The 25,575-nt window shown below is 43.2% G+C and overlaps 1 protein-coding gene and 1 long non-coding RNA gene across 9 annotated transcripts in view; one reads left to right on the top strand and one right to left on the bottom strand.

The window, feature by feature from the left end:
• Positions 1–3,193: 3,193 nt before the first annotated feature.
• Positions 3,194–25,575, bottom strand: part of KCND3 (potassium voltage-gated channel subfamily D member 3) — a 270,159-nt gene continuing 247,777 nt past the window's right edge. For 3 of the 6 annotated variants that reach the window (XM_083745416.1, XM_083745417.1, XM_083745418.1), the window contains exons 5-9: positions 18,100–18,201; positions 17,882–17,974; positions 14,668–14,724; positions 10,129–10,376; positions 3,194–5,218 (exon numbers count right to left, since the gene is read on the bottom strand). In XM_083745416.1, the coding sequence (XP_083601542.1) occupies positions 5,017–5,218; positions 10,129–10,376; positions 14,668–14,724; positions 17,882–17,974; positions 18,100–18,201 (702 nt within the window). In that variant the 3' untranslated portion in view covers positions 3,194–5,016. The remainder of the gene's footprint in view (positions 5,219–10,128; positions 10,377–14,667; positions 14,725–17,881; positions 17,975–18,099; positions 18,202–25,575) is intronic. The other 3 variants (XM_083745419.1, XM_083745420.1, XM_083745421.1) reach the window with 3 other exon arrangements.
• Positions 4,745–10,112, top strand: LOC310847581. Of its 3 annotated transcripts, XR_014565905.1 has the most exons (5): positions 4,768–4,833; positions 7,573–7,625; positions 8,925–9,002; positions 9,309–9,349; positions 10,025–10,112. It is a non-coding gene; the product is annotated as an uncharacterized lncRNA (long non-coding RNA). The 3 variants fall into 3 exon arrangements; XR_014565906.1 differs by having other exon boundaries at positions 8,925–9,349; XR_014565904.1 differs by having other exon boundaries at positions 4,745–4,833; positions 7,573–9,349.

The raw sequence follows: 25,575 nt of genomic DNA, 5'->3' as shown, positions 1-25,575 counted from the left end.
CTTTTTCTCATTCAATTGTGGGACTCCAGGAGCTGGAGTTTACTGGACAGTATCCACTGTTCTACCCTTGCATATATGGAAGGGGCATTCCACTCATGCACCTTTCCGAACCTTTCCATAGGAGTAATTCTCCTGTGCCCTTCACAGAGCAAAGACATTATTTACCTCCCACTATTATTAAAAGAACAGGCTGCACATCCTACAGCTACACTGCTAAAATCCAGTAGAAGTCAATGTGATTTCAGCAGACTAATGGTATGCAAGATGGTAACTTAAAGTCTTGAGGGGGGGGGGGCTGATGATACAGACTTAGTACTTCTGTATGTCTTTGCAGGAGGTATATTGCCTGGGACTTTCAAGTGCTCTCTCAAGTGCACCACACACATGCCAAGGTCATGCTATAGATGGGCAAAAGGAAGTAATATTCCATCATTCCAAGAGACTAGACCAATTTTCCAAGCGACCATTGAACCCACATTTACATTTGTGGGTTTGATGCAGACAAATTTATTTTGGATTTATTTATTTTGTAAGAAAAACCAAATTATGAAAACACCAGAATATTGAAATAAAGATCCTGATCCATCAAACACCAATTTTCCAGTTTACAAATTTGAATATTCCGGGGTTCTGATTTGCTGGAGCCATACAACGAAACCAAGAAACATGGAATTCTTGAAGTAAAGGCACACTCTTCTAGAATGGTCAGTTATAAAGAACTGCATGAAAAGCTCCACTTGCCAAAATGCCTTCTCCTACAGAATATGAAAGGTACAGGGCCCCCATCTCATCTGGCGACTACTACAGTGGTGCCCCGCAAGACAAATGCCTCGCAAGACGAAAGGGTTTTTTGGTTTTTGCGTCGCTTCGCTAGACGAATTTCCCTATGGGCTTGCTTCGCAAGACGAAACATCTTGCGAGTTTGTTTCCTTTTTCTTAAAGCCGCTAAGCTGTTAATAGCCGCTAAGCCGTTAATAGCCGCTAAGCCGCTAATAGCCGCTAAGCTGCTAAGCCACTAATAGCCGTGCTTTGCAAGACAAAAAAACCGCAAGACGAAGAGACTCTCGGAACGGATTAATTTCGTCTTGCAAGGCACCACTGTAGTTATGATTCAGTATTGGCCTGCTTGCTGTGATTTCTCATACTGGTCATGGATTGCAATGGTTAATGGCATCATAGTGTTTCTTGCTATGTTCCTATATGCTTTGCTCAGCCCTCGCAACCTTACTGCAGACCCACATTTGCCTACTGCCTCCCTGCTATGCTGCTGAACAAAGATACTTTTGTCTTGGTGCAGGGAGGCAGAAGAGCCAGAGGCGGTCCTTTTCTATATCATCCTGTGGGCCATGCATGATAAGAACCACAACTCTGCATTGGAGATGGGAGTAGAAGTTTTTATAGAAGGACTGGTTAGTATTGGACTGCGGCTTAATGAAGCCAGGCTCTTCTCCCCATATACACTCTCATTTTATACCAATTACATAATCTGTGATCCTGCGACAAAAAGGGTTTGTTTCTGCTCAAGCTGTGACATATCCTGTATGCGCAAGGACACCCTGCATTTTAGCCTCCCTTTGCACAGATGTAAAAAGTCAATGCAATATGGCGAGGATAGTGAAGGATCAAGCTTCAAATTGACTAGGCAAGAGATATAATGAGATGTGATGAAGTTAAACGAAGCAAAGGAAAGTTTAAATTGGGCATCACAGAGACTCTTATGGGTCAGTTCTCGTAGAGTGTGCACCAGTTTCACAAGGGAAATGGCAAAAGTTTGCTTTCACTGGAGTGAATTAAACAGGATCACCCATGAGATAATGGAATGATTGGACTCGAGGACTTAATTTCTGAAATCAGAGGGACTAGAGCTGAAGTTTATTTGTTCGCCACTGGCCCACAAACCTTTCCCCTAATCCTAGATGTGTGGGACTGGGGATAGGGGAGAGATACTACTCTGCAGACACTCAAAAGGCACATCCTTTACTTGTTCCAAGGCTAAACTGCGGTATTGAAAAAGGGTTCTTGGACAAACATTAGGGGGTAAATTAAGGCCTGTCTCATATTACTAGAACAGTGGCTTTTAAAAACTTTGCCCTTGGAACCTTCAGTTCCTCAGAAGCTTATTGGGAATTTCTTGATGAGAAGACTGTTTCATGATGATAATAAATAACAAGATGAAAGATGAAAAAATATTTTTTAATAATTCCAGTGGCACATCAACTAAATATAAGCTTTCAAGGTATGAGCTTTCGTGTGTAATACACACTTCGTCATATACTCTGAAGCAGAGGTCGCTTCAACCTTATAACTGTTGATGACTGTTATAACAGTTGGTCCCACAGGGAAGTTGATCTTTAAGGTGCCACTGGAATTAGTAAAAAAAGATTTTTTCATCTTTCATTTTGTTATTTATTATGACTATGACAGATCAACACGGCTATCCACCTGAATCTGTTTCATGATGGACAAGTTCACATGTCCACCATTGCCATTTTTCCCTTACAACACAGTTGAATATTTTAAGGTGGACGTTCAGTATGTGCAGGACAATGTAGACCTAACTGGCTTGGTTGTCACCTGGCATCACCTCTTGTCTTCTAGGATTGAGGTTGCAAGGGATCCTGTGGCCAGTGCACCAAAATTCCTTGCTTGAAAGCTGAAGATGGAAGGGGTTTTGGAATAAACAAAAACATAGCACTATAAGGTATCTGAGAAAAAAAGAAATAAACTAAGAAACAAGTTTGTTGTTAGTAGGTGATCATACGTTACATTAAGTTTTAATTTTATTTGGCTGAAAGGTACATTTCATTAGAACTAGCTGTTTTTATTCCTTTTCGTGGCTTCCAAGCACTAATTGCTTTTAATTTAGATGCCGAAAAGCAAATCAGAATAGAAGTCTGAAAATTAAGACGATTACCCCCCCCCCCCATTGGAGCTGCTTATTATATTTTTTTCTGAACACGATGTTGGGTTTGCAAAACCTCCATGTTTTCACAGCAACACAATTTCAGGATCAAAAACATTCTGGGCCACATTTTGTGATGGTTTGCCAAAAATGAAAGCTGCAAAGCTGCAAAAGACATTATGGGGTACACAACCTAAAATACATTTGGAAAAAATTGAAAGGTTAAATGAGTCCAAAAAGGTTAATAAATCATGTAAAATTTGTGACAAAAGAACACAATCCACAGAGCTCTGTATTATTGTAAGCCTTGTTGACATGGATAGAAGTCCCACAGGTTTGCACCCAGGGGAGGTACATTATGAGAACATCGGTATAAAACCTTATAGCTGGTTATGACTCACAGTCCTACGCTTTCTAAACAGTATAACAATATTTTAACAATTGGTGAACTATTTTTGAAACATATTTAACCATCTATTAACAGTGTTTTATAAATTGCTTAGAAATGGTACTCTAATATAAAGTAGATCCCAACAATCTAGAAGCGATCCTCCTCTTTGGCAGGAAATGATGCTTTAACAAGGGAAAGTCAAATATTGTTAAATTGCTTTATCCATCAAACTGATGCAACCCAGAGACTGTCACTAAGAGCCACAGGACTGTATTACAAAATGAAACACACTATCAGTCCATGCAAAACAGTTGGCTCCTGAAGTAATCCTACCAAGGACAGTTTCCACTGACTATCTGGCTACTATATACAATGGGAGACACTTCCAATACTATTAAATAAACACATATAAAACAGAAAAAAGAAAGAAAGCATGGGCATAGATTACAGAGTATTTCTGAACATCTGGCGCAGTTGCTTTGACTGATTTTGCCCTCTTTGAAACTCGTGTGTACAAGATTAAAAAATAAAATCCCCCCTAGGCTTACTTCTTTAGACTTTTTAAAAAATACAGAACTGGTTATTCTAGTCACACTCTTTACAAGCCAGTGATAACAAAATAATTTTTTTAAAAGCAGAAAATTGTGGTGGACTACAAATGCCTGTCTTTTCCCCAACAAATATTCCCCCCCCCCAGCACATACAATAATTAGCAGACAAATACACTGTTTGCAACTGCAATTTGTGTTGAATTAAAAGGCAATTACAGGAAAAAACAAAACCCTGTCTTAAGAAAGAATGCCATCCACAATGAGAATTTTATTGGTGCTTGTGTGTGTGTGTGACTGCATGCAGGTCTCTATTTTTGCTACTGCGCACTAAAGGCTGAAGCCTGCAAAGACACACTCATGCAAGAAAAGGGTACACAGTGAGTAGAACCCCTGGCTCTACAGGCACTACTTAAAGCTTGTCGTGGACCATGCAGATGGTACGTCTTTGCAGGGTTGAGCCCAGAAACAGGAAAGTGTGCTCAGATCTTTTGTAGTCGGAGTGTGCCATGTTTCACGAATCCTCTTGCTTGCTCTCACCCACACACGCACTCACAAAAGAATGAAAACCAAATTCGCGTGACAAGGTGGCTTTTTTTCTTTTTTCTTTTTTGCCTAAAACCTTCAGCTATAAAAGAAAGCAAATGTGTACTTTTGGTTGATTAAAAGATCCTGCTGCATGAAGGAAATAATAATAATAATAATCACAAAATCCGTTTTTTTTCCTAATCACCTTTTTCAGTCATATCCTCATGAATAAATATTATCCATTAAAAACCATTGAAAAGGTGCTGAGATACACAGTGTTATAATTCTGCTTCTTTATTGACTTTCTTGTAGCTATGACAGGACATCTCTTCCACTTTCTGGAAACTCTTCTATGCCCCACATCTGGGAACATTGCTTCTTCTTGTTGACAGACAAAAGAGAGCTCCTTCCATCCAGCCTCTTCTAGCTTCCCAGTTCTTCTGAGCTCACTCTGCAGCATGAACGTGAGTTTGAAGGAAGCTGCCTTGCCAGGCTCCCGCAGTTAATTCTTAGATGCCGGTCAGGTTGGTCTAGCTGTCCACCCAGCCACTCATCTAGGCACAATTTGCAGCAAAGGAGGAACATGGAGGTGGGGAAAGGGAGAGAAACGCTGGCCTTCCAAGCAGCCTCCTTTGACCGACACAGCCTTACAAAGCCGACACCTTGACAATGTTGCTGCTCGTAGCGGTAATGTTCGTTGAGCGGCCGGGGCTGGATGGGGCAGGCCTGCTTTCGCCTTCTGGGGTCAGTGCTGGAGGCGTCGGGATGCTGATGATTGCTGTGGTTATTTGGGAGGCTTTGCAGTTCGGTCTCAGCCCATCGTCTGATTTCATATTTAGGCTGGATCGACTAAAAGACAAAAGACAGCCGGGGGTGGGGTGGGGAGGATTAAAAGGAGCAGAAGTTGCAATCCGTTTGTCGCAAGTGTTGGATAAAAAGGTAAAGGGACCCCTGACCATTAGGTCCAGTCGTGACTGACTCTGGGGTTGCAGTGCTCATCTTGCTTTATTGGCTGAGGGAGCTGGCGTACAGCTTCCGAGTCATGTGGCCAGCATGACTAAGCCGCTTTTGGCGAACCAGAGCAGCGCATGGAAACACCGTTTACCTTCCCGCCGGAGCGGTACCTATTTATCTACTTGCACTTTGACGTGCTTTCGAACTGCTAGGTTGGCAGGAGCAGGGACCGAGCAACGGGAGCTCACCCTGTCGCAGGGATTCGAACTGCCAACCTTCTGATTGGCAAGTCCTAGGCTCTGTGGTTTAACCCACAGCGCTACCTGCGTTCCTCCAAGTGTTGGATATCCTCATGCAATATTGTCTTTCTCAGAGGTTGTAAAGACTAAAGGCTAAAACTAGATGGTGGGCTGCAAAGGACTCTATGCAGCTAGGAACCTCTTCAAGCCTAGTTTGGGGACATGGGAGATTTCTTGATAAACTGGCAGTAAAGGCATGGATGCATTCAGCAAGACAGGTCTAAATTCCAAAAGCCAGCATTTGGGGTCCTCCTTTCTGTTCTTTGGTTTTAGCCTGGAGGCTCTGGTGCAGCCTGCCCCATCAATGCATCTTGGGACAAGCTGCACCTGATGAGTTTCTGCTCAAGAGGTAGGTATTAAAGGCACAGTTAAAAAAACCCTTGCCACCCAAAATACCTGGACAGTAAAAATGGGAGACTGCGACCTCCTCCAACCTAATTGAGGACTAGCCAAGAAAAATACATATATTGCCCATAGCTGATCTAAAAGCAACCTAAATAGGGAACAACACAGATTCATTCTTCACACTGATTAACGTCAACGTGGAATCCTATCTTTTTGGGTCTAGCTGTTGAATATTCTGCCCAATTAATGGTTAATCCTGCTTTTGTTCTGGAGCATGTCTACCCTTACAGGTCATCCTAGATTACTTGGCTGCCATTCTGTCTCTTTACTCCTTGCCCGGCTCAAATATCACTCTGCAGAAGTCCTAAGGACTTGGCAGCTAGAAACATTCCTATTAAGAGCTGCACTGGTTGCATCCTATGATTAATTATGGAGTGGAAATGATAGGGTTGCTCTCTAGCCTATCTGGATTTCAATACAAAGACAAAAAACTCTTTCAGTATGAAACCCTGGCTGTAATCTTAGAGTGACTTACAAAGAGGATCTTCTGAAACCTCAGTCATTCTAAGTATATCAGTAGGATCCTTACAATGGTTCAGTGCTCTTGACGGTTGCCAGTTGTACCCACACCCAAAATAAGGCACACATCATTAGGTTAAACTGAGGCTACAGCTTTCTTTATTTTACGGAGGCAATCTTCCCAAAATACGGAACTTCAGAGCTTGCAAACCTTTGGGTGCAGGCAACAAGCTTTTGCCTCCTTCCATTTATGGGGGAGCAAGACCCCATCTCCTTGTCAGCATCTGACTCTTTCTGGCCAGACTTCTAGCTGTGTTGAAGAGGGATATCTACTTCTGCTCCCCTGAGCCCCAAAGTTCTGGCTGCATAATGCAAACAAGCTGCAGAAAAGAAAAGTGTGACGCCTGGTGCCCCCTTGCCTCGCCTAGCTACACCTCTGGATTAGGCAGATTCATGGAGAAGAGGGCTGTCAAAGGCTACTAGCCATAAAGGCTGTGCTCTGTCTGCAAAGTTGGAGACAGCAATGCTTCTGGTTTATGGAAATCACTCGAGGGCAGAGTGCTCCTGCAGTGGCGTCGGAAGGGGCATGAAGTGGATGCGGGAGTTATTTTTTCTAAAACACATATTTTTGCCATTTTGTCAAGCCCCCCAGTGATGACACTGGGGGTGGCCTGCACTCCCCGTACTCCCCCTTCCTACGCCACTGTCTCCCCCATCTCAGTGCCTCTAGGTGCTCTCCAGCGATTGCCCTCTCACCTCTTTCCCCACTCTGATCTGCCTGTTGTGGCCAGGATCCTATTACCTAACTTCCCATCACCCGTGAATGCTAACTACCATTGTCCTGTTATCTGATGGAGCAGATAAAAGATAAAGAATAATCTGGAGCCAATCTGGGATAAATTCCTACTCTGCACATTTGCATTTAGCTAACGTTGCGCTGTGTTGAATGTGCAAGGGCAGCTGCCGAGACCAAAGGAACCTGATCTTTGAGGGGATGGCTGGAGGCAGGACAGGTTCCTCCCAGAGTCCTCATAAAATAAGGTTATTACTGTCTTTTAAATAATCTTATTATTGTGTTTATTATAGCTGTGGGCTTTTACAGTGTTAGCTGCCTTGCAGGCCAGTTTCCAGGCAGAAAGGTGAGAAAGGTGAGTTGTAGACAACTCCTGATTTGCTCACCGTGTTATGAACCTAACATCAGCAATTCAGAGTTCTCTCTGTTATAAGATTTCAAAGTACCGTAATTTCAAATGTAAACTTGCATAATACAAGATAGTCTGTGAGCCAAAAAAATGGCTGCCCCACATTATGACATGGGACAACCATCTTCTCCCCCTTTTCATACCAGACCCTGGAAACATTGCTATGTGATTGCACTTCCAGGGACATTTCTTGTCTTGTTCAGAAAAGGGTCTGGCAGGTCACATCATATTGCAGCAAAAATTCTAAGAATGCTCCCTTGCATAGGTGTAGAAATTGCAATCATTCTCATTTGAATGATGAAAACAGTTTGTTGGATTGAAGTCAGGGCTCATTATCCATTTGAAAATCGTAAGCATAGTAAATCTGACATGAGAGCTGATTAATTTTGCATTCTGGTAGCATCACTACTTCTATGTGGTTTTAGGAGGGGCCACAGAATTATTAATTTTATTCTACTTTCTAGCACCAGTGTTGAATTAACAACCTGGTTCAATTGTCTTCGGACAGAAAACCAACGGGGATCTGTGTGCTGTGCAGGTGTCAGTGTTGGGTTGGGGAGGGTCCAGATGGTAGAATAAGCTTAGAAAATAGTATGAGCCACATTAAAAAAGTGCAAAGAACGGTTTGGTATTATCCTATATGTCCTTAACCTGAAGCAGATACACAAATTAAACGTGGGGTGAAGAAATTGACCTACTCACAACACTGCTGCACTTTCTTTTGCCACTTCAATTTTTAGGAATTAAGAAATTTCAATTATCACCCATTTCCTGCTGAACACAACCATATGATCTACAATCAAACCAATATATATTTCAGATTATTCCTATATGAACAGTTGCCTAACCCATATACCATCTTCATTTCATTTAATAGTTGCATAACAGGAAAATATTAGCAGGTATCATTTTTCCCCCAGAACAGCATTTCCCTGGCAATAAGATCTGCAGCTGCTCATTTCTGCTTATTATGCAGCAATGGCAAGTGTATGTTAAAATTATCTTTCTCTTCCAGCAGTGTAGGCTTGACTGCTTTCTCCTTAAACACTATACTAGATCTCATTTGCTTTTGACATAAGCTGCCCTGACTGTAGGCTGATTCACACAACAACATGTTGGCCTATGTAAGAGTTTATTTCACAGTGAATTGCTGGTATATTTAATAGTCTTGCAATGCTTAATATGATTCAAGACAGCAACTCTCCACATCTGACTCACTTTCTGAACCTTTTTCAGGAGGCAGAAAATTGCGATGTTTCGCCATGTTGAATGGGCCTTATGGAAATGGGCCATGGCGGAAATCACCAAAGAAAGGTAGATTCAGATGCCTGGGTGTCACATGCTAGCCACTTAAAAGCTTACTATATGGTGCCTTAAACTGCTTAGGGGAAATGGTTATTTGTAGATTCTTAATCCTAGCATTACCAGCCATCTGCTTCCTGGCAACTGCCATGATACAGTAATGCTGAGAGTAGAGACATCTACCTCCCCACAGGGAGGTGCCAAACACTCATTTTCTGTATCTGTAACCTCCCACTGGTAGAATGTGAAAATGCGCAGTGCAAATCCTCATGCACGATTTTAAAAATGTCTTCCAGTTTGCACTAAATTTCATTTCAGCTCTGCTATGCAGGACTTGTGGCATGGGAATGAAGAAATGGGTTTCCCAAACCCAAAAACTGACTGTGCAGGCAGTTTGAAACGGCCCCCAAAATCCCTATTTTTCCTTAGCTAAAATCCATTAACTTGAGCTCTGAGTCAATGTATAAACAAGTGCTCAGAGCCCTCTCCTTTATCAGTTTGTGATGGCAAGGATGATCTTGGCTGTTCTAGTGGAGTAGGGATGACATGTCTAGGTCTTACCTCCTGACGCACAGACCTACTCCGGGAACAGTGCCAGAGTGTATTCTTGGAGTTGGTGACCTCTTGCTCCAAGATAAGAGTGTAAGAACAGGAATAACCTTTTATGGTCAGAAGTACAGGAAGGAATACCCTTTTATGGTCAGAAGTACAGAAAGGAAAACCCTTTTATGGTTAAGAGTAACCAGAGCAGGACCATGTGTGATGTCAACCTGCATGCAGAAGCTGACGTGGCTGGATTCCTGGGGAGGGGGGAGAGGGTGCCTGGAGGATATATATACTGCATGAAATTTCTCATTTCTTTGGATTTGCTGTGGACTGACCACACAAGTGCCTTTCTGCTGCTCTGGAGAGCAGAAATTAAGAACACTTTCTCTGAACCAACCCTCGGTGTCATTTGACTTCCTTCCTCCTGTCCGGGAGCAACGCAGACCCAATCGGTGAACTCCAATAAGACTACAGGAAAAGCATCCCAGACACCAGCTCAACACACTGCCTGAATGAACTTGTCCCTGCTTGGGATCAGAGACATGTCTGCTAAAACCCTCTTTCCTAGACCAAGGGGTTCCTCTTACCGTACCTTGTTGTAAGTGAGGGCTGCTCACTGCACTGGATGTGTATGGTGCTGAGCTCTTGCATGCTCCGCAGCCGGGTCGCTGGCACACTGGAATTAGGGAGGTGGGTTGTCTTCTTGCTGCGGCGGGAACAGCAGGAGGTGCTCAGGCCTTGGTGGCTTGAAAGGGAGGGGCTGCGGCTGGATGGGTAATTCTGCATCGAGCTCTCCAGGCAGTTCTGCTCAAACATCTGCTCGTCAATGAACTCATGGTTCTGTCAGGGAGAACGTCAGCAAATGTCAGGAACTTCCTGAGATGACTTTAAACAACCACCGCCACCACCCAGAGGGCGACTAAACTTTCAAACAAGGACCTTTGCATATTCTGTTTGGTTGTGCTTTGGGGAACCATGACATAACTCTCTTTTGAGGAGCCAATTGGCTCTTCAGCATTTGGCTGGTGGCACTTCCTGTAATGTTGAAAAGGACACTTGCAGATGGAAACGTGCTCTACAGCCAACATATATTTTTTTTCTGCTCAGGTTCCTTCTCAGGCATTAACAGGAAGTGCCGCCATTGTAGCTGAAGGTGGAAGACACTTATGCATTTGCTCAGTGGTCCTTCAGGTAATATCTGAAATGCGTTTGATTTCTGCTTATTTCCCCATGGAAACCTGCTTTTTGAACACATATGTGCCCTTCTTATCCAACCAGTTTATACCCAGATACTGGCTGAGAGAGCTTTTTTCATTATGGATTAACTTCACAGCCATAATTGTATGAGGAACCCCAAATAGAAATGTCCTTGAGGGCTGCCCCTTGACTGTGGAACTTCCTTCTCTTGGCAGTACGTGAGTCCGCAAAACTGATATTGATTGAGTTTTTAGATGTGTTTTGGGTTTACTATGCTTCAAAAATAAGCCTATGAACAGACATTCAGGATTTTGTTCAGTGCCCAAATGTATTCAGCAACAGGAGTGTCTGTGCCAGAACTAATGGCATGATGATCATATCTAGTATGACTGAATTCCTCAAGGGTGTATAAGATCATCTGGTTGTGATCTTGTCACTGCTAAGAACTACTCCTATTTGTGTCTTCCTCCATCTCCTATGCCTTATAAGTTGTCTACAGATATTAATGTTGTTGGGCAGGATAAAAATCCTGAAATTAATTAATTAATTAATTAATTAATTAATTAATATAAAGCTTGTACCCAACTAAGTCCATTAATCTCATTGGGTCTGCTCTGAATAGGACCAGAATTTGGATACAACCCAAAATAATTAAGAGTACTTCATGTGAAAAGTTCCATGATAAATCTTTCCAAGATAAATTTGAAGAAAGGTCTCTTACCTTATTGGACGAGAAATTAGCAAGTTTTTGTGAATATGCATCCAATTACCCAAGATGCATTGCTATCCCCCCCCCCCCAATTAATCTTGTTTCTGGAGCTGTAGGGTGGAGTTGTGTCTAACTTTTTTCAAGTCTGAGAGAAGAGGAAGCACATATGTGTGGAAAATGTTTGAAGATTACTTGTGGGACTACACTCATTTCCCCAGACCGAAACTCTTGTCACATTTCATTCGCTTCATTTCGTTTCTGTCATTTATGGGTTTGAGCACCCCCTCCTACAGAAGGACTTACTCCTCAGAGAATTGTTTATTAAAATGTGAATAAACATAGAATCAGCACTTTTTCGCCTTTATGCACATCTCTAAATTTGATGCAATTTGTCCCAAATAGGGGAGGAGGAATCTCAAGTGAGGATTGCAAAGCACTCAGGTTTAGGTTCTACTAAAAGAAGTTCGCAGATGAAATTAAATAAGGTAGAGAGGAATGCTGGCATATGGTGCAATTTTACCATTATAGAAAAGAGACTAGTAAGCGATAAAGGGCAAGATAAAGACTAGCAAGAAGGCCAAGAAGTGGAATTCAAACTGGCAAATGTGTATCATATGCCAACCACCTCCTTTGCATGAATTTATTTATTTTTTTGAGCTTAAAGAAAAGGAAACCTGTGCAGGTTGTACCCCCAGCAGCAAATTGAAATGAAAAGCAATGCAACAAGCAGCGCTGATGCAGACATACCCCAACTTTAGACGCTGTAGACAATTATTTTTTACTTAGAGTAGATCCTGTGAAATTGGTGGACCTCAGTCATGTCCATTCATTTCAATAGGTATACTCTGAGCATTATGAACACTTGATACAACCATAGGCATTTAGTAAAGAATTGTCATGCTTCACTCACTCACTTTTTAGGGGAATCCACACAATACCGTTATCCAATTATTCTCATCATGAATTTCCCTGTGGTGTATCCATCTTTCTCAGACTGAAGAAAGTCCATCTTTATTCAGAACACAACCTCCATGGGCATAGCTGCCTAATGTGCCACATTCTTCAACAGGTGTGGTTTTTACGTAGGCAGCGAGATATCAGGAAAGTGAACTTAATCACAGCTCAGCACACATAACATTTGTGATGGGCGCATTTTATGACGCGGGCATAATTTTTGTTTCTGAAACCAATCATTTAAATATCACTAAAACACTTTTCTGTAGTGTGTTTTTTTCTGTTAAAAAACAACAACCCCATAATGCTATAATGTGGTTACAACCCTTAGTCATGGCAGAGGGTAAAAGCTTTTTTGAAAAAAACCTTTTCCTAAAATCTGCATTCTTTTTGTAAAGTATTATGGTCCTGCAGCATCGTTATTGTTGGCATCCATCTGTCTTGAGATACAATGGAGTGCACCTCTGGGGGTGAAGTCAAAATGCTGGAGAATCACAGCACCTGCTGTGACTGCAGAGGCCAGCAACTTGCCACTGCTTCCTTCCATGTTGTTTTTGCTGCGTTAGCAGAACCAAAGTCAACTCCTTGAGGCGCAAGCCTGGGCAGTGTGCATGGATATCCAGTGTTGCCCAGAGAACAAGACCCCCTCCTTGGCCCCTCTGATGTCCAAAGGAATGCAGAGCAATACGTTTGACACCAGCTAGACTGCAGGAGTTGCTGGAAGGAGGTTACCATATGACAGGGACATCCAACTCCCAATAGACTGCGATCTACTCACAGTATAAAAAAATACTGGCAGTGATCTATCCATTGTCATAAAAAGACTGGCAGTGATCTACCCAAAGTTGTGGAGCTTTCTTTTAGGAAGCCAAAGTTGTGGAGCTTTTTTAAGTAAGCCAAAGTTGGGTTGTTTTTTTGCTTTTTTGTAAGGAGATCGCTGAGAGGCCAAAGATCAACCAGGATCTACCAGAAACACCCCACAATCTACCAGTAGATCATGATCTACCTGTTGGTCATGCCTGCCATATGACATCCAACCATCTTAGGGACTCCACCATTATACAAAATTTAACATTATGGTGGCTATACTGCCATATCTCTCATGGGGAAAAAAACCCCACTGGAAAAACGTTTTACTGATAATTTTAATATGCATAATAAATCAATCAATAAGGGTCATAAAATAATACCCACCACAAAGTTATACCGAATGTGTGCTGAGCTTCAAATGGCCTTACCCACAGCAGCTATGCCATGTCCACTGGTGTAGAAGGAACATAGGATGTACACATTGAAGGAGCTCAACAATCCCTGTAGTGCAGAAAGCCATGTGCAATTCTGCTTGCAGTTTACCACAGAAGGACAAAGACGTGTTAGCTGTCTGGCAGGAGCATAAGTATCTTGATTTTATCATGACCTTCCTGATTTAACATTATGAAGCAGAGATAGACCTAAGCAAAGCGGTTAGGATGGCAAATGTTAGGGAGAACGACATGGTTAGGGGAAAGGTGATGCAGATATTTTATAATCAACCCAGCTGAATAGCACAGAGCTGTCATTCTGTGCTTTCAGGTAGGAAGACAACTTGTGAGAAAGCTTCCACCTAGGACTCCAATTCCAGGAAAGAGGGGCCTTCATATGTCACAGGACCTTTTTACCTGCAACTTTATTCTGTGGGACTATCATAATCTTTAAAAGCCTGTTAGTATATGGGTAGGGTCATGCCGGCAGGTCTTCCCAGGTACTCAACACCTGGCCAAGATCAAAGGAGATAATCCTGTGGGACAGTGATTGGCAGCACCCACGAGGCACCAGGCTTTTGAACGTTTTGACAGCAGTTTCCACGCTACTCCCATAATGCGTGAAGAATACTCTAGAAATGTAATGCTGTGTAACCTAGAATAACAATTTTAGCCAGATCAGGGAAATATACATCGCACAAAACAGGGGAGAGATGAGTGGTGTCTTGTACTTAACACAGGAGCGAGAAAGGATAAGACCTCAGAACATACACAACTCCCACAACCACAAAGGGCAGATAACTTAACATTCATATTTAGCATATTCCTTTTTTGAGCTAGAAAGGGTGGGGAAAAAACAGATAAAGCTGTTTTCCATTTGACAGTCTTAATAACACTGGAAGCCACCAGAGAGCAAAAGAGCACCAGCATGCACAATCTGCTAAAAACGGGATCAACAACAAGGAAGGAAACAACACTCAAGACATGGCACAGAGACTGCAGCAAATGGATTGAATTAAGAAGGAAATACCTTGAAGGTGGAAGTTCGTACAGATAACAGGGGATCATCCCCAAGATAGGACAATCCCTACAGGACAACATGTCAACAAAAGATAAAAACACCATTGATTGTCCATCCCAGCATTCCAAAATCAACTCCCAGCATTCCACGTGGCATCACACAAGTTTGAATGGGCAATACGACCATTTCCTTTAACACATTTCACATTAACCCAATAAGATGCTTGGACTTCCTTTGAGAGCCGAGTGGCCCAGAATAAAATATTATAAGCCATTTATCTGAAGCACCCCCAGATGGCAGCACCTGAGCAACTAAAAGCCATAGAGCTGAATTAGAGTAAAATAAGTAGTGCTGCTGAAGAAAATATGGGATGTATTGTGATACAGAATAAGGGGTATGGCTCTTGAATTTATTTCTTTGCTTTATCTTTGTTTATTTTACAGGTTTTGTTTTGAGCAATTGCCTGAGTTTGGAGATAATTAACTACAGCTTAGAATGACACTGAATTTCAACAGGCGTAGGCAGTGGCGTAGCGTGGGTTGTCAGCACCCGGGGCAAGGCAAGTAATTTGTGCCCCCTAACCCGTGGATTTGCGCCCCCTAACCCTAACCCCCAAATGTTGCGCCCGGTGTGGTCGGCCCCCCCTGCACCCCCACGCTACGCCACTGGGAGTTGGTGATACAATGAATCTGATTTCTGGTTTGAGGAAAAGGTGAATTACCCTTTCAAAACTGTTGGTAAAACTCTTTTTATGTGTAGGTCATTCCTCATTTCGCTGACAACTTTGTACCATTGTAGAATGACACTTTGGTGTTTCAACAATCCATAAATTATCACAACAATTTCTTTTGTTAGTGCAATGCTTTCTTGATTGATTGATTAAGTAGGTATGATGGAAAGACATGCTTTTTCAGCACAAATGCTGACTGAACTGTTGTGATGGGTGCACTGAAAAACATACACCAAACATGCTGCATGTCAGTCCGTGGATGACAACTTCTGTGTTGAAAATGATGGATGGTTTAGGTCAGTCGCATACCCCTTCCTATAACCAAATAGCCATTTATCACTGATCAAAGTTGCAATGAGCCACATCTGATTCCAACCCCTGCCCTCCGATTTCTGACAAAGCATTATACATATTTACATTAGGATCTCAGCTTGGAGGATGAGATGGGAAATAATTTATTATATTTCCTATTAGCTTAGTTCATATATATCTTGATCATTAATTGCTTCTTTAACCAGTCAGCTTTAAAGGCACTAGAAACTCTTTTTCCTATCCCCCCCCTCTGTTTATTATTATACTAACATTGACCCAATGGCAATCCCTTCAGTAGCTTCACATCATTGTTGAGACTGATGTTCTTTTCAGGCAACAAATATATGTAGAATCAATGCAGGGGACAGGAGTGGTTTGTGCCCTCTGAACAGAGCTTATGTACATACATGACCTAATCGATGCCCAGGTTGAAGAGGTTGGTTAATGCAGGAATTGGGCATTAAGTGTGGTGACGTCTGCAATTTGGAATTTCCTCCTCTTAAATAATAGGCAGGCACCATCTCTTGACTTTTGGTGCCTAAGACTTTCCTCTTTTAACAAGCTTTTTAAATTGCAATACTGAGATTTCCCAGTCTGCGTCTGTATTGGAATTGTTTTAAGGTATTTAAATTATTTTGTCACTTGTTTGCTGCCCTGGGCTCCACTGGGAGGAAGGAGGCAATATAAATGGAATAATATATCAGTTTATTGTGCCCCTTTCCCCATGTTGATTCTACACACATTTGTTGTCTGAATAGCATTTGCATAAACAGTGCTACTATTTCTTCACCACTGTTCCACCCCCTTATTTCTTCTACGGTGTCCAAGGCAGCATACATAAAGATACCTACATTTCACTCCCCACAATGACCTTGTGAGGTAGGTAATTTGTGTAAGGCCACCCAGCAAGATTCGTGGCTGTGGGAGAATTTGAATTGGGATCTCTTCACTCTACTTTCAACACTCTGTTTACTCCCATACCATACTGGATCTCTGTTTATCTATTTGATAGCAGGGATAGCAAACTTCATCCTTTAGCCTTATTCCGCTCCCCCCTTCTCAAATGAATATGACACAAATGCACAGTGATGCTTGTTTATGAATAAATGTCTCATCATGGAGATATTACCCAAGGCATATTGATAGTGCTTATTTCTTGGGTGGGGGCGTTGAACATGCTCATGCAACACATTAGTCTCTGCAGTCCATATGTGCCATGCCTCTGGATGTGGTGCCTTCTACCTGCTTCTACAGCTGGCGGGAACGACAGCAAGATCAACATGGGCTGTGCATTCCCTATGGGAAAAGGTATCTGCTTTTCTCCCGTACGCTGCCTGTGTTTAGGGTGGTCTGCTGCTGCACTGCAGAAACAGAGGCACAGGCAGCTGGAGATGGATAATAATCTAATGTTCTGAAGAAGTGGTGTCGAAGGGGTAAAGACAACACAGATACGGGTCCCAGTGCAGCTTTAGTTGTGGCCAAGTAGCCAGGTGTAACAACTGAACGGGGATGTGCATTGTGAGGCTCATTCTTGCATTGGCTACCTGCATAGAAGACTGCTTTTATGTGCAGGTCTCAGGCAACTGTCACATCATTCTATTCCCAGGGCTGCTGTACACTTTTCACTGTAGTATGCAGTAGTTGAAATGGAAGCCTTTGCCCATCTTCTGAGCAGTACAGCTTTCACCTTGGAGTATGCCATGCTGCTTTGATTCCTGGGTATAATCCAACAACTTGTAGGCAGTGCAAGACAGGTGTGCACAGCAGGCATCTCAAGTTGGCACCAACCCAAAGCCAACTACTAGTAAGGGCAAACCCTGAGCATCTCTGCCTTTAATTCTCGGTGGCAATATTTTGCTAGGCATCAGACTTTGGTGCTTTTTAAAAGGAAAGCGTCTGAAGGTCAACAAAGCAAAAAGACATGTTGAGTCCTGAGAGAAGCTACCTGTTGGGTTGCTTGGTGCAACACATTTTTTAAAAAACCATGGTGCTGGAACTGAGGCATGTATAAAATATTTAGCACATCCCATCAACTCTTAATAACATATTTTTATGTCTCCCAGGGTACATAAATCTATGTATTTGTGTTGTTTACTTTGTAGTATCCCTGCATCTTCTTCAATTGAAATCACCCCCAAGAGTGTGAGATTCAAAGTTAGAAGGCTTCCTGTTGCTACTTACAGTTGTTTTTTCCAAGCAGTGCAGTAGGTGGTGATGCTGACTTTCAATTATAGAAGTGGCTTTGCTGATGTTGTGTTCCTCTTTCATAGATCCCTAAACAGAGAGAAAAGGCATTTGCAATGAGACCGCTGGCACAGAGAAAAAGGCAATCAGGTCTGCATCTGAAAATGCAGAATGGAAAAGATGAGCGAGGAAAAAGACGTGAAAAGCACCCCCACCTTGTTAAATTGTAGTGTGAGAAGAGGCCCTAATCCTTCCACCCAGTTCTGGCCCAAGCCATGTTGCTGAACCAAAAATGCAGAAGAGCAGTACCAAGAGGACTGTAAGCCAGAGAAAGTGAGAGAAAAAGAGAAAGTTGGTGATGGTGGCGGGGGTCTTGAAGTGATTGATGGTCAACAAATTTATTTGTGATGAAACGTGGCCAATACATTTTTGCAGGGGCAGGGCTTAGTGGTGTAGCATCTGCCTTGCATGCAGAAGGTCTCATGATCAACCCCTGCCAACTCCAGGTAGGGTTGGGACAGATCCCTTGTCTCAAACCATGGAGAGCTGCTACCAGTCGGCATGGACACTGCTGAGTTAGATGGCTCAATCGCCTGACTCAGTATAAGGCAGCTTCCTATGTTCCTGTATCACCTTCTCGAGGGCAAGAATCAGTATTAATTTGCACACCCACCTCTTAACAAGGGACCAGACATGAAGTTTTGGAATCTGCAAACAGGTAACTCTGCTATTCTAACAAGATCCAAACTGTGTGGCCTCCTATGAATCTGGGGCATAGGAACCTGTAACCTAATTCTTGGATTTTTGTGTGAGCTCCCTTGTCAGTTAATGCCCTATTCCTAGCTTTTCTTTGCCAGCTTGTTAGCTGCGCCAAGGGAATTCTGACCTTCTCATGCCCCCTCCAGCCATGTGGCAGGGAGTGGTTGAGCAGGCCAGTCATCAAGCAAGGCTCTGTCCCGCCCCTGTTCTCCAGCCATGAGGCATTGATGGGCAGGTATGAGAAAGCACCCCTTCGTCTTCTAGAAGGTGCCTCAAAGTGCTCATCACTCCCAAATAACTCAACCCCATGCTTGTCCACCAAATGGAAATGTGGGGAAACTACCAAAACTAAGCCAGAGTGAAGTAGGCAAAAAGTTTGCCATGCCCAAGGCCAACCAGGACCTCCAGGAAGAAAATCCTACATGGCCCTAATTAGGTGGTAACCAGAACATTTCCTACACTGGCTCTGAAAGGTGGGCAGGTGCGTGCAGCCCAAGAATCATCAGAAGAACTGAATGGAGGCAGCAACTAGGAGCCAAATGCAGCCCCCCTCCTTGCTAAAATGTTTTGCAGCTGACCTCCACGGTTCACTTTCAGGTCAGGGGACTGGAGGCAAAAAGTGCTGTCCCTCTCACCACCTAAGCTGGGGGAGGGAATAAAAGAGTGTGGTTTTTACAGTGAGCTGGTACAATAAGCGGAAGAATGTGGTACACCAAAATGCATTGTATATATTTCACATGTAAAAAAATCATTTGAGCTTTGTCTCTCCTTTTTTGGCTTCCAAGACATGTCAAAAGGTGCACCCCATGATCACTTGCCATGTTACAGAGGAGAATGAACCATGTGCACCCCAACAATATCATTATCCAAAACAATACCCATTATCCATGGGTTAGTGGTGACCTCAGGGCATAACAAGCAGAGGGTACCCCAAAGTACTGGTTTATTACACTTTGAAATAATGCATACTCACTTCTTAAGTGGGCTCCCCTATAAAGCCATTAAGTCCAGATTCTAAAACTCCCTAAGTACATCACTGATTTGGCTTTGCATATGCCATTAGGCCAGCTCTCTGCCTTCTTATTTACAACATGAAAGTAAAACACAAACTATTTAATCCATGTTGCATGGTATGCAGTGGGGTGGGAAAGGAAATGAGAAGTGGTTGTTTCATGCAAAGAGAATGGAAAAATCTCCACATCAACTATTCTTTTCTACACAGAAGTGTTGTAATTTACGGGAAGCAGAGGTTACTTGCAGAAAAAGTAACTGGTCCTCATTTGCCACACAGCTGTGCCAACGAGCCAGCGTTTCTGTGTCGCTTGTTAATGACTAATTTGAGATGTACACACAAGGTGTGTGGGATCCCCAGCACTGCATGGATGACAAGCAACTTCATCTGCTTGAAATAACTGGAATCTCAGCCCACGCTAAAGGTGAAGAGCTGCAGTTGAGTAGTTATATAGCTTATTAATAACCAGCACTTATGCAGAGCCAATATTTCTTCCCCAGACGTTTCACACCTGCATCGAAGTGAGAGAGCAGCATTCATCTTTTCCAAAAGGAAACAGAAGCCTTTTCGAGGTAATTACGGCTGTTGTTCCATCATTGCAGTGGACTGAAATGTATTCTTTCCCCAGCTAGTGGACCCTTTGACATTGTCCCAGCACTCAGTGGCAACGTCATATCATTGGCATTCTATCACAGTTCAGACTGCTGTGTCCAAAAAGCCACTCTAAAGCTCCTCTAAATGATTTTTTCAGCTGCTTTCTTTTTGCTTGTTAGTTTTTTGGGTGTGCCTGTCTAGGACCCTTTCTAAGACGGGCAGGTCCACAGATAGAGCACATGCCTTTCAGCTGTTGCTGCTCTGCAGCACCTATCTGTCATGGGGCTGTCAGGTGAGGAACGTGAGGAATTAACTCTTTCTTGTCCAAAGTACACTTGCAAGTTCAGAAAAGGCATGTCCGTCAGTCCTACGTCTCTCAGCTGCTCCTACATGTGTACCCGATGAGGCAGTTGCAACAACAGAGAGAGGTCCCACCCCAACCTCAGCTCTCCCACCTAAGTTTTCTGCAAGCAGGCAAAGACTACACCTGTGTGTAACCCTCTGCTCCTCCCGCTTCAATCCTCTTTTGGTCCTGGGGAAAGTGGAGCAGGAGAGGTAGGGCAGGAGTAGGAGGAGTGGCAGCCCTTGACTTTACACCAGCTTGACCTATCTCTAACTGCTCCCGCACCTGTTCTCCAATCCTGCAGCTTCTCCTGCCTCTGACTCTCATCTCCTGGCTCCCCCAGATCACTGATCCCTTCCTCCAAGTCAGTCTCCAACCTCTCTTCTCCCAGTGCCCACGCCTCAGTGTCCAGCCAGTCCCTGGCACCTGTCTTCCCTGATCATTTTATTTCTAGGAGGACTAGAAACTTACATTTTTTTTAAAATGAAAGCCTAGGGTCATTAAAGGCTTTTGTGGCTTCTATGGTGCCTGTGCATTGGATTGGTGACCCTTGTTTGACGAGAAAAGCATGCAGTGCATCACTGAGCCATGGTCCGTCCTGAAAAGTGCTCCACTGCTTGAGTCATGTCAGTTTCCTTGCAGGTGGCCTCACTTCTTTTTCCATGTCTGCATTACCCACCTCCACACCCCAAAAGAGCCCCTTGAGTGGCATAGCTATGCTGTTTGGGAGCTTCTTAAAATACCTAGGAACAAAGCATTGGATCAGGTTTTGAAATGTGTAACTATGGCAAATGAATATTTTGTTATCTTCACGCATTGTAACTGAAACTTGAAAAATACAGTGTATCTGAAGAAGTGTGCATGCACACGAAAGCTCATACCAAGAACTAACTTAGTTGGTCTTTAAGGTGCTACTGGAAGGAATTTTTTTTGTTTTGAAAAATACAGACATTTTCACCCGCTTGTTTAAGTGCAGTAAAGCAGATCAGCTGGCCTACCCTGGGCGACCTATTTTCCCGGCCTCATCAAACTGTTCTCCTAATAAGGACATCACCTATTTTAAAAAGTATCTGTTATGTCAGGCTCTGCCTGATAGGCTTTTGTGTATATTACAAAGCCCCAGATTTTGTGAATGGGCTGTGTACATCACTTACTTTTTGATTCAAGGACAAGGTTTGCCCAGAATTGGAGAGGAAGGAGCTAACTAGATGCAGGCTGTGAGGCCTTTTTGATACACTGAAAATAGGATTCTTTCATTCCCCCTTTTCAGCAGCAGCAGCAGCTCTAGAAACTACATGGCTAAGGATTGTGTGTGTGTGCTTGTTTAATTTAAACTCCCTGACCCTGAACTCCACCTCAATTTCACAGCATGTCTTCTGTGATCACTTCCATCAATTTATTTTTTGCGTTGAGTGGTTGGGATTTTCAAACACCATTAGACCCATTAAAATGGCAATTATGCATTCAAAGGAGCTCCTTAAACTTAGGTTGATGTTCAACAAGGTGTTTTAGGGAATCCCTTTCCAGTGTTGCCTACAGATTCTTAGAAAAATATGTATCATTACCATTATCATGATGCCACTATAGATCGCTTTTATTGTATTGGCATGCAATTATAAAATCTTTTCTATATTGCATTTTATATAGCATTTAAAAAGTGTGCTTAGCAATCTCACCTTGGACTACATAAATCTCCAAACAACCATAGGGAGTGAATCATTATTTCCAGAATGTACTTTTACAAGGTCATCCAATGGAATTGATGGTAGAGCCACAAGGAGCAAACACTGATTTTTTGCTTCAACCTCAAAAGACTGGGAACAGAGAATGGTGTTAATGGCCTCAGGGACTGCAGCAAGGGCTATAAACTGGTGAGGCTGGTCCCTTCCCTTGGCTGGGCTCTCAATGCTGCCTTATCAGATATCTAAGGACCACTTCACACATTACAAATTTCCAGCACAGACGTTGCTTCCATGTTGGATACTGCATGACTACTAGACATAGATTACAATGTGTAATAATCCTTCAGGCATGTAGACAGTTGCATGTTCATGTATTGGACACTTGTACACTTGATGCTTGGCTAACGTTGTTGAGAAACAGTGTTTGAGTTTTGGTCTCTGCTGATATTTGGCTTTCTTCCAGCTCTGCACCATTGTAACAAAGCAGTAAAATGAAATGAAATTCAGTTGCTGGACAGCATACATGACGTCAAACTAAACAGTGGTTTGCTACCTGCTAGTCATACCACCACTGTACAAATAATCCACCCCATCCCTTACACTTGCATGCATGCACACTCACACACACACACCAGTATGGGAGTTAGGTATTTGTCACAGTGCTTCTCACTACAGTGGTACCTCGGGTTAAGAACTTAATTTGTTCTGGAGGTCCGTTCTTAACCTGAAACTGTTCTTAACCTGAGGTACCACCTTAGCTAATGGGGCCTTCTGCTGCCACCGCACCGCTGCCACACAATTTCTGTTCTCATCCTGAAGCAAAGTTCTTAACCCTAGGTACTATTTCTGAGTTAGTGGAGTCTGTAACCTGAAGTGTCTGTAACCCGAGATACCACCTTAGCTAATGGGGCCTCCTGCTGCCACCGCACCGCTGCCACACGATTTCTGTTCTCATCCTGAAGCAAAGTTCTTAACCCTAGGTACTATTTCTGAGTTAGTTGAGTCTGTAACCCAAGGTACCACTGTATATCAATCAGCCTGAGCCCTGAGATTGGGTGGGCAGAGCGGGGGCTGCTTCTGGTCCCATCAGCTAGGGTAGCCTGTTGTGTGGGAACCAGGAGCAGGGCTTTCTTTGTGGTGGTGCCCCAGCTGAGCAACTCCCTCCTCTTGGAGGTGTGGATGGCCATGACATTGATGGGCTTCTGGTGCATGGGGAAAACTCACTCATTTTCCCAATGCTTTGCAGGCCATGCTTAGTTTATTATAATTTTTCAGTTTCTAGTCTTGCATTTTTTACTGATTGCTATTGCTTCACTGATGGTTTTGAAGTGTATCCCCCCCCCAACCCCCTTATTGGTCCATTTGTTTTGATGTAAAAGACACTGAGGTAGTCCTTGACAAAAAAGGTGATATATAAGAACACCAAATAAATAACTCAATAAATTGGATGCTGCCAGCTGAAATTTCTTTCTAAATAAAGGTGTTGTATCATTTGAACAGTAAGAAGACACTCCACAACCCAAAATCAGTTGGGCCCAGTATTTTGGAATCTCCATCACACATGCCTAAGAAGCTTATGGAATGCCCATAAGGACTAAAATTAACTTACATAACAGATTAAGAGAAGAGCAAATAGGAAAAGCTAGTCCTACCCTTAATCTACCCAGAAGGATTCCTCAGCAGGAATGCTACATTTGTTGAGCAAGACTTAGAAAACAAAAACCACAGTTAGGAGAGGAATCTTTACTATTTAGTTATCAGCTCCTGCCATGGTCAGCTAGAGAATAAATGTTGAAGGAAATTGAAAGAACTTGAGATGCATCTTCATGGACTCTGATAAAATACTTGAGTCCTTTAGATCCTCCTGGATGGAGTCATTACACTTTGGCAATGCTGCAATTAATCCCTTTCCCCATATTATGAGGAGATTTGTGTTTCTTTAGAATCAGCGCATAAAAACTGAATGCCATAAAATGGCACTAGGGTTTAACTTTTGTCTTGATGTTTTAAAACTGGGAGGCTATTAGTTTTCAAAATAAGAATAATATCCACCGTGTCTCATTATGGGAGATGTTTAATGCAGGCTCCTCTTGACTGATTCAGAAATGTAAGCAGATTGTTCATAGCAATGTCTTCAGAATGGAGCTCATCTTGAGAGGGAAGGGTTCTAATTAAGATCCAGCAAACAATCTACTCTGTAACTTGCAATTAAGGAAATAATTGATTTACTGTAATGATTAATCATGTAATGCTTTCAGCCTCAACATTTCTGAACTTCAAAAAACAACACAGCTAATGTCAACCAACTCAAATCGGTTCCTTCAGTGATTAATGGGAGCAGACAGCCTAAGCACTAGTATTACACAAGTGCTCAGAGAAGCGTGGCTGTGAATTTCAAGAGTGCATTTGAGCAGAGGATGTGTCTCAGGTTGCTGTAGGCATCTAAAGCCAGACTCTTCATTAGCAGAAAAATCATTCTTTGCTGAAAAGAAGCAGCCCTGAAGAATATTTAGAGGCTGAGCCAGGACACCGAGACAGTCTAGCTCTGCCAAAAAATCCTCTCTCTCCGTTTGCCCATTTCAGTCCAAAGGAACAGTCCAAGACATGTTGCCATGGCATCAAATAGTAAACCGTATCCAGTGTGCTGCTTCCAGTTCAACACACTGTATTTCAGAATGGGGAGAGAGATTTGCAAGCTACCAGGGGGGTGGCGGGGGGGGGGTGGCGGCGGCGAGAAAAGGACAAAGTGTGCTACATTTCGTGGTATGAGTGGCTTTAGGCTGCAAATGCAGCAGAGAGTCCCATGGTACCACTTCACTATAGCACGAGCTTTCATATGCAAGAGCCTTAGCTTAGCAGATGCAGGAATATGAACAGTCTTCTGAAGTCTGTCTTGCAATGCATATTTGGCTCCATAATATTTCTGAGAGCCAGACAAGACAGGAAACATAAACTTGGCCTCTCAAACCATTGGCTTTGGTACCATCATTTAGCTGCAGTACAGGATTAAGCAAAATGTGGCAGCGTATCCCAGTCGTTGCCCTACTGTGCAGCCCTTCTGTTCAGCAGTGGCAGAGCATATTCCCACGCTGCCCAGGGTGGATGTGCTTCTGAGGGGGGTGGGGCACGGGGCACGCTACTGAGGGAGCGGGGGGCATGGAGGGTGCCCTCCCAGGCATGGGATAGCTGCTCTGGTGCATGGAGCGGCGTGTGCGTCCTGCAGCCGGGGGTGGAGCGAGCCACCCACAGGGGCGGAGCGAGTTGCCGATGACAGACATTTGGTGTGCTGCCTGCCCACGAC

This window comes from Podarcis gaigeae (assembly GCF_964106915.1).
Source record: "Podarcis gaigeae genome assembly, chromosome: 6".
Classification (NCBI taxonomy): domain Eukaryota; kingdom Metazoa; phylum Chordata; class Lepidosauria; order Squamata; family Lacertidae; genus Podarcis; species Podarcis gaigeae.
Note: the sequence above shows the minus strand (reverse complement) of the source record. Positions and strands in the feature narration are given on the sequence as shown.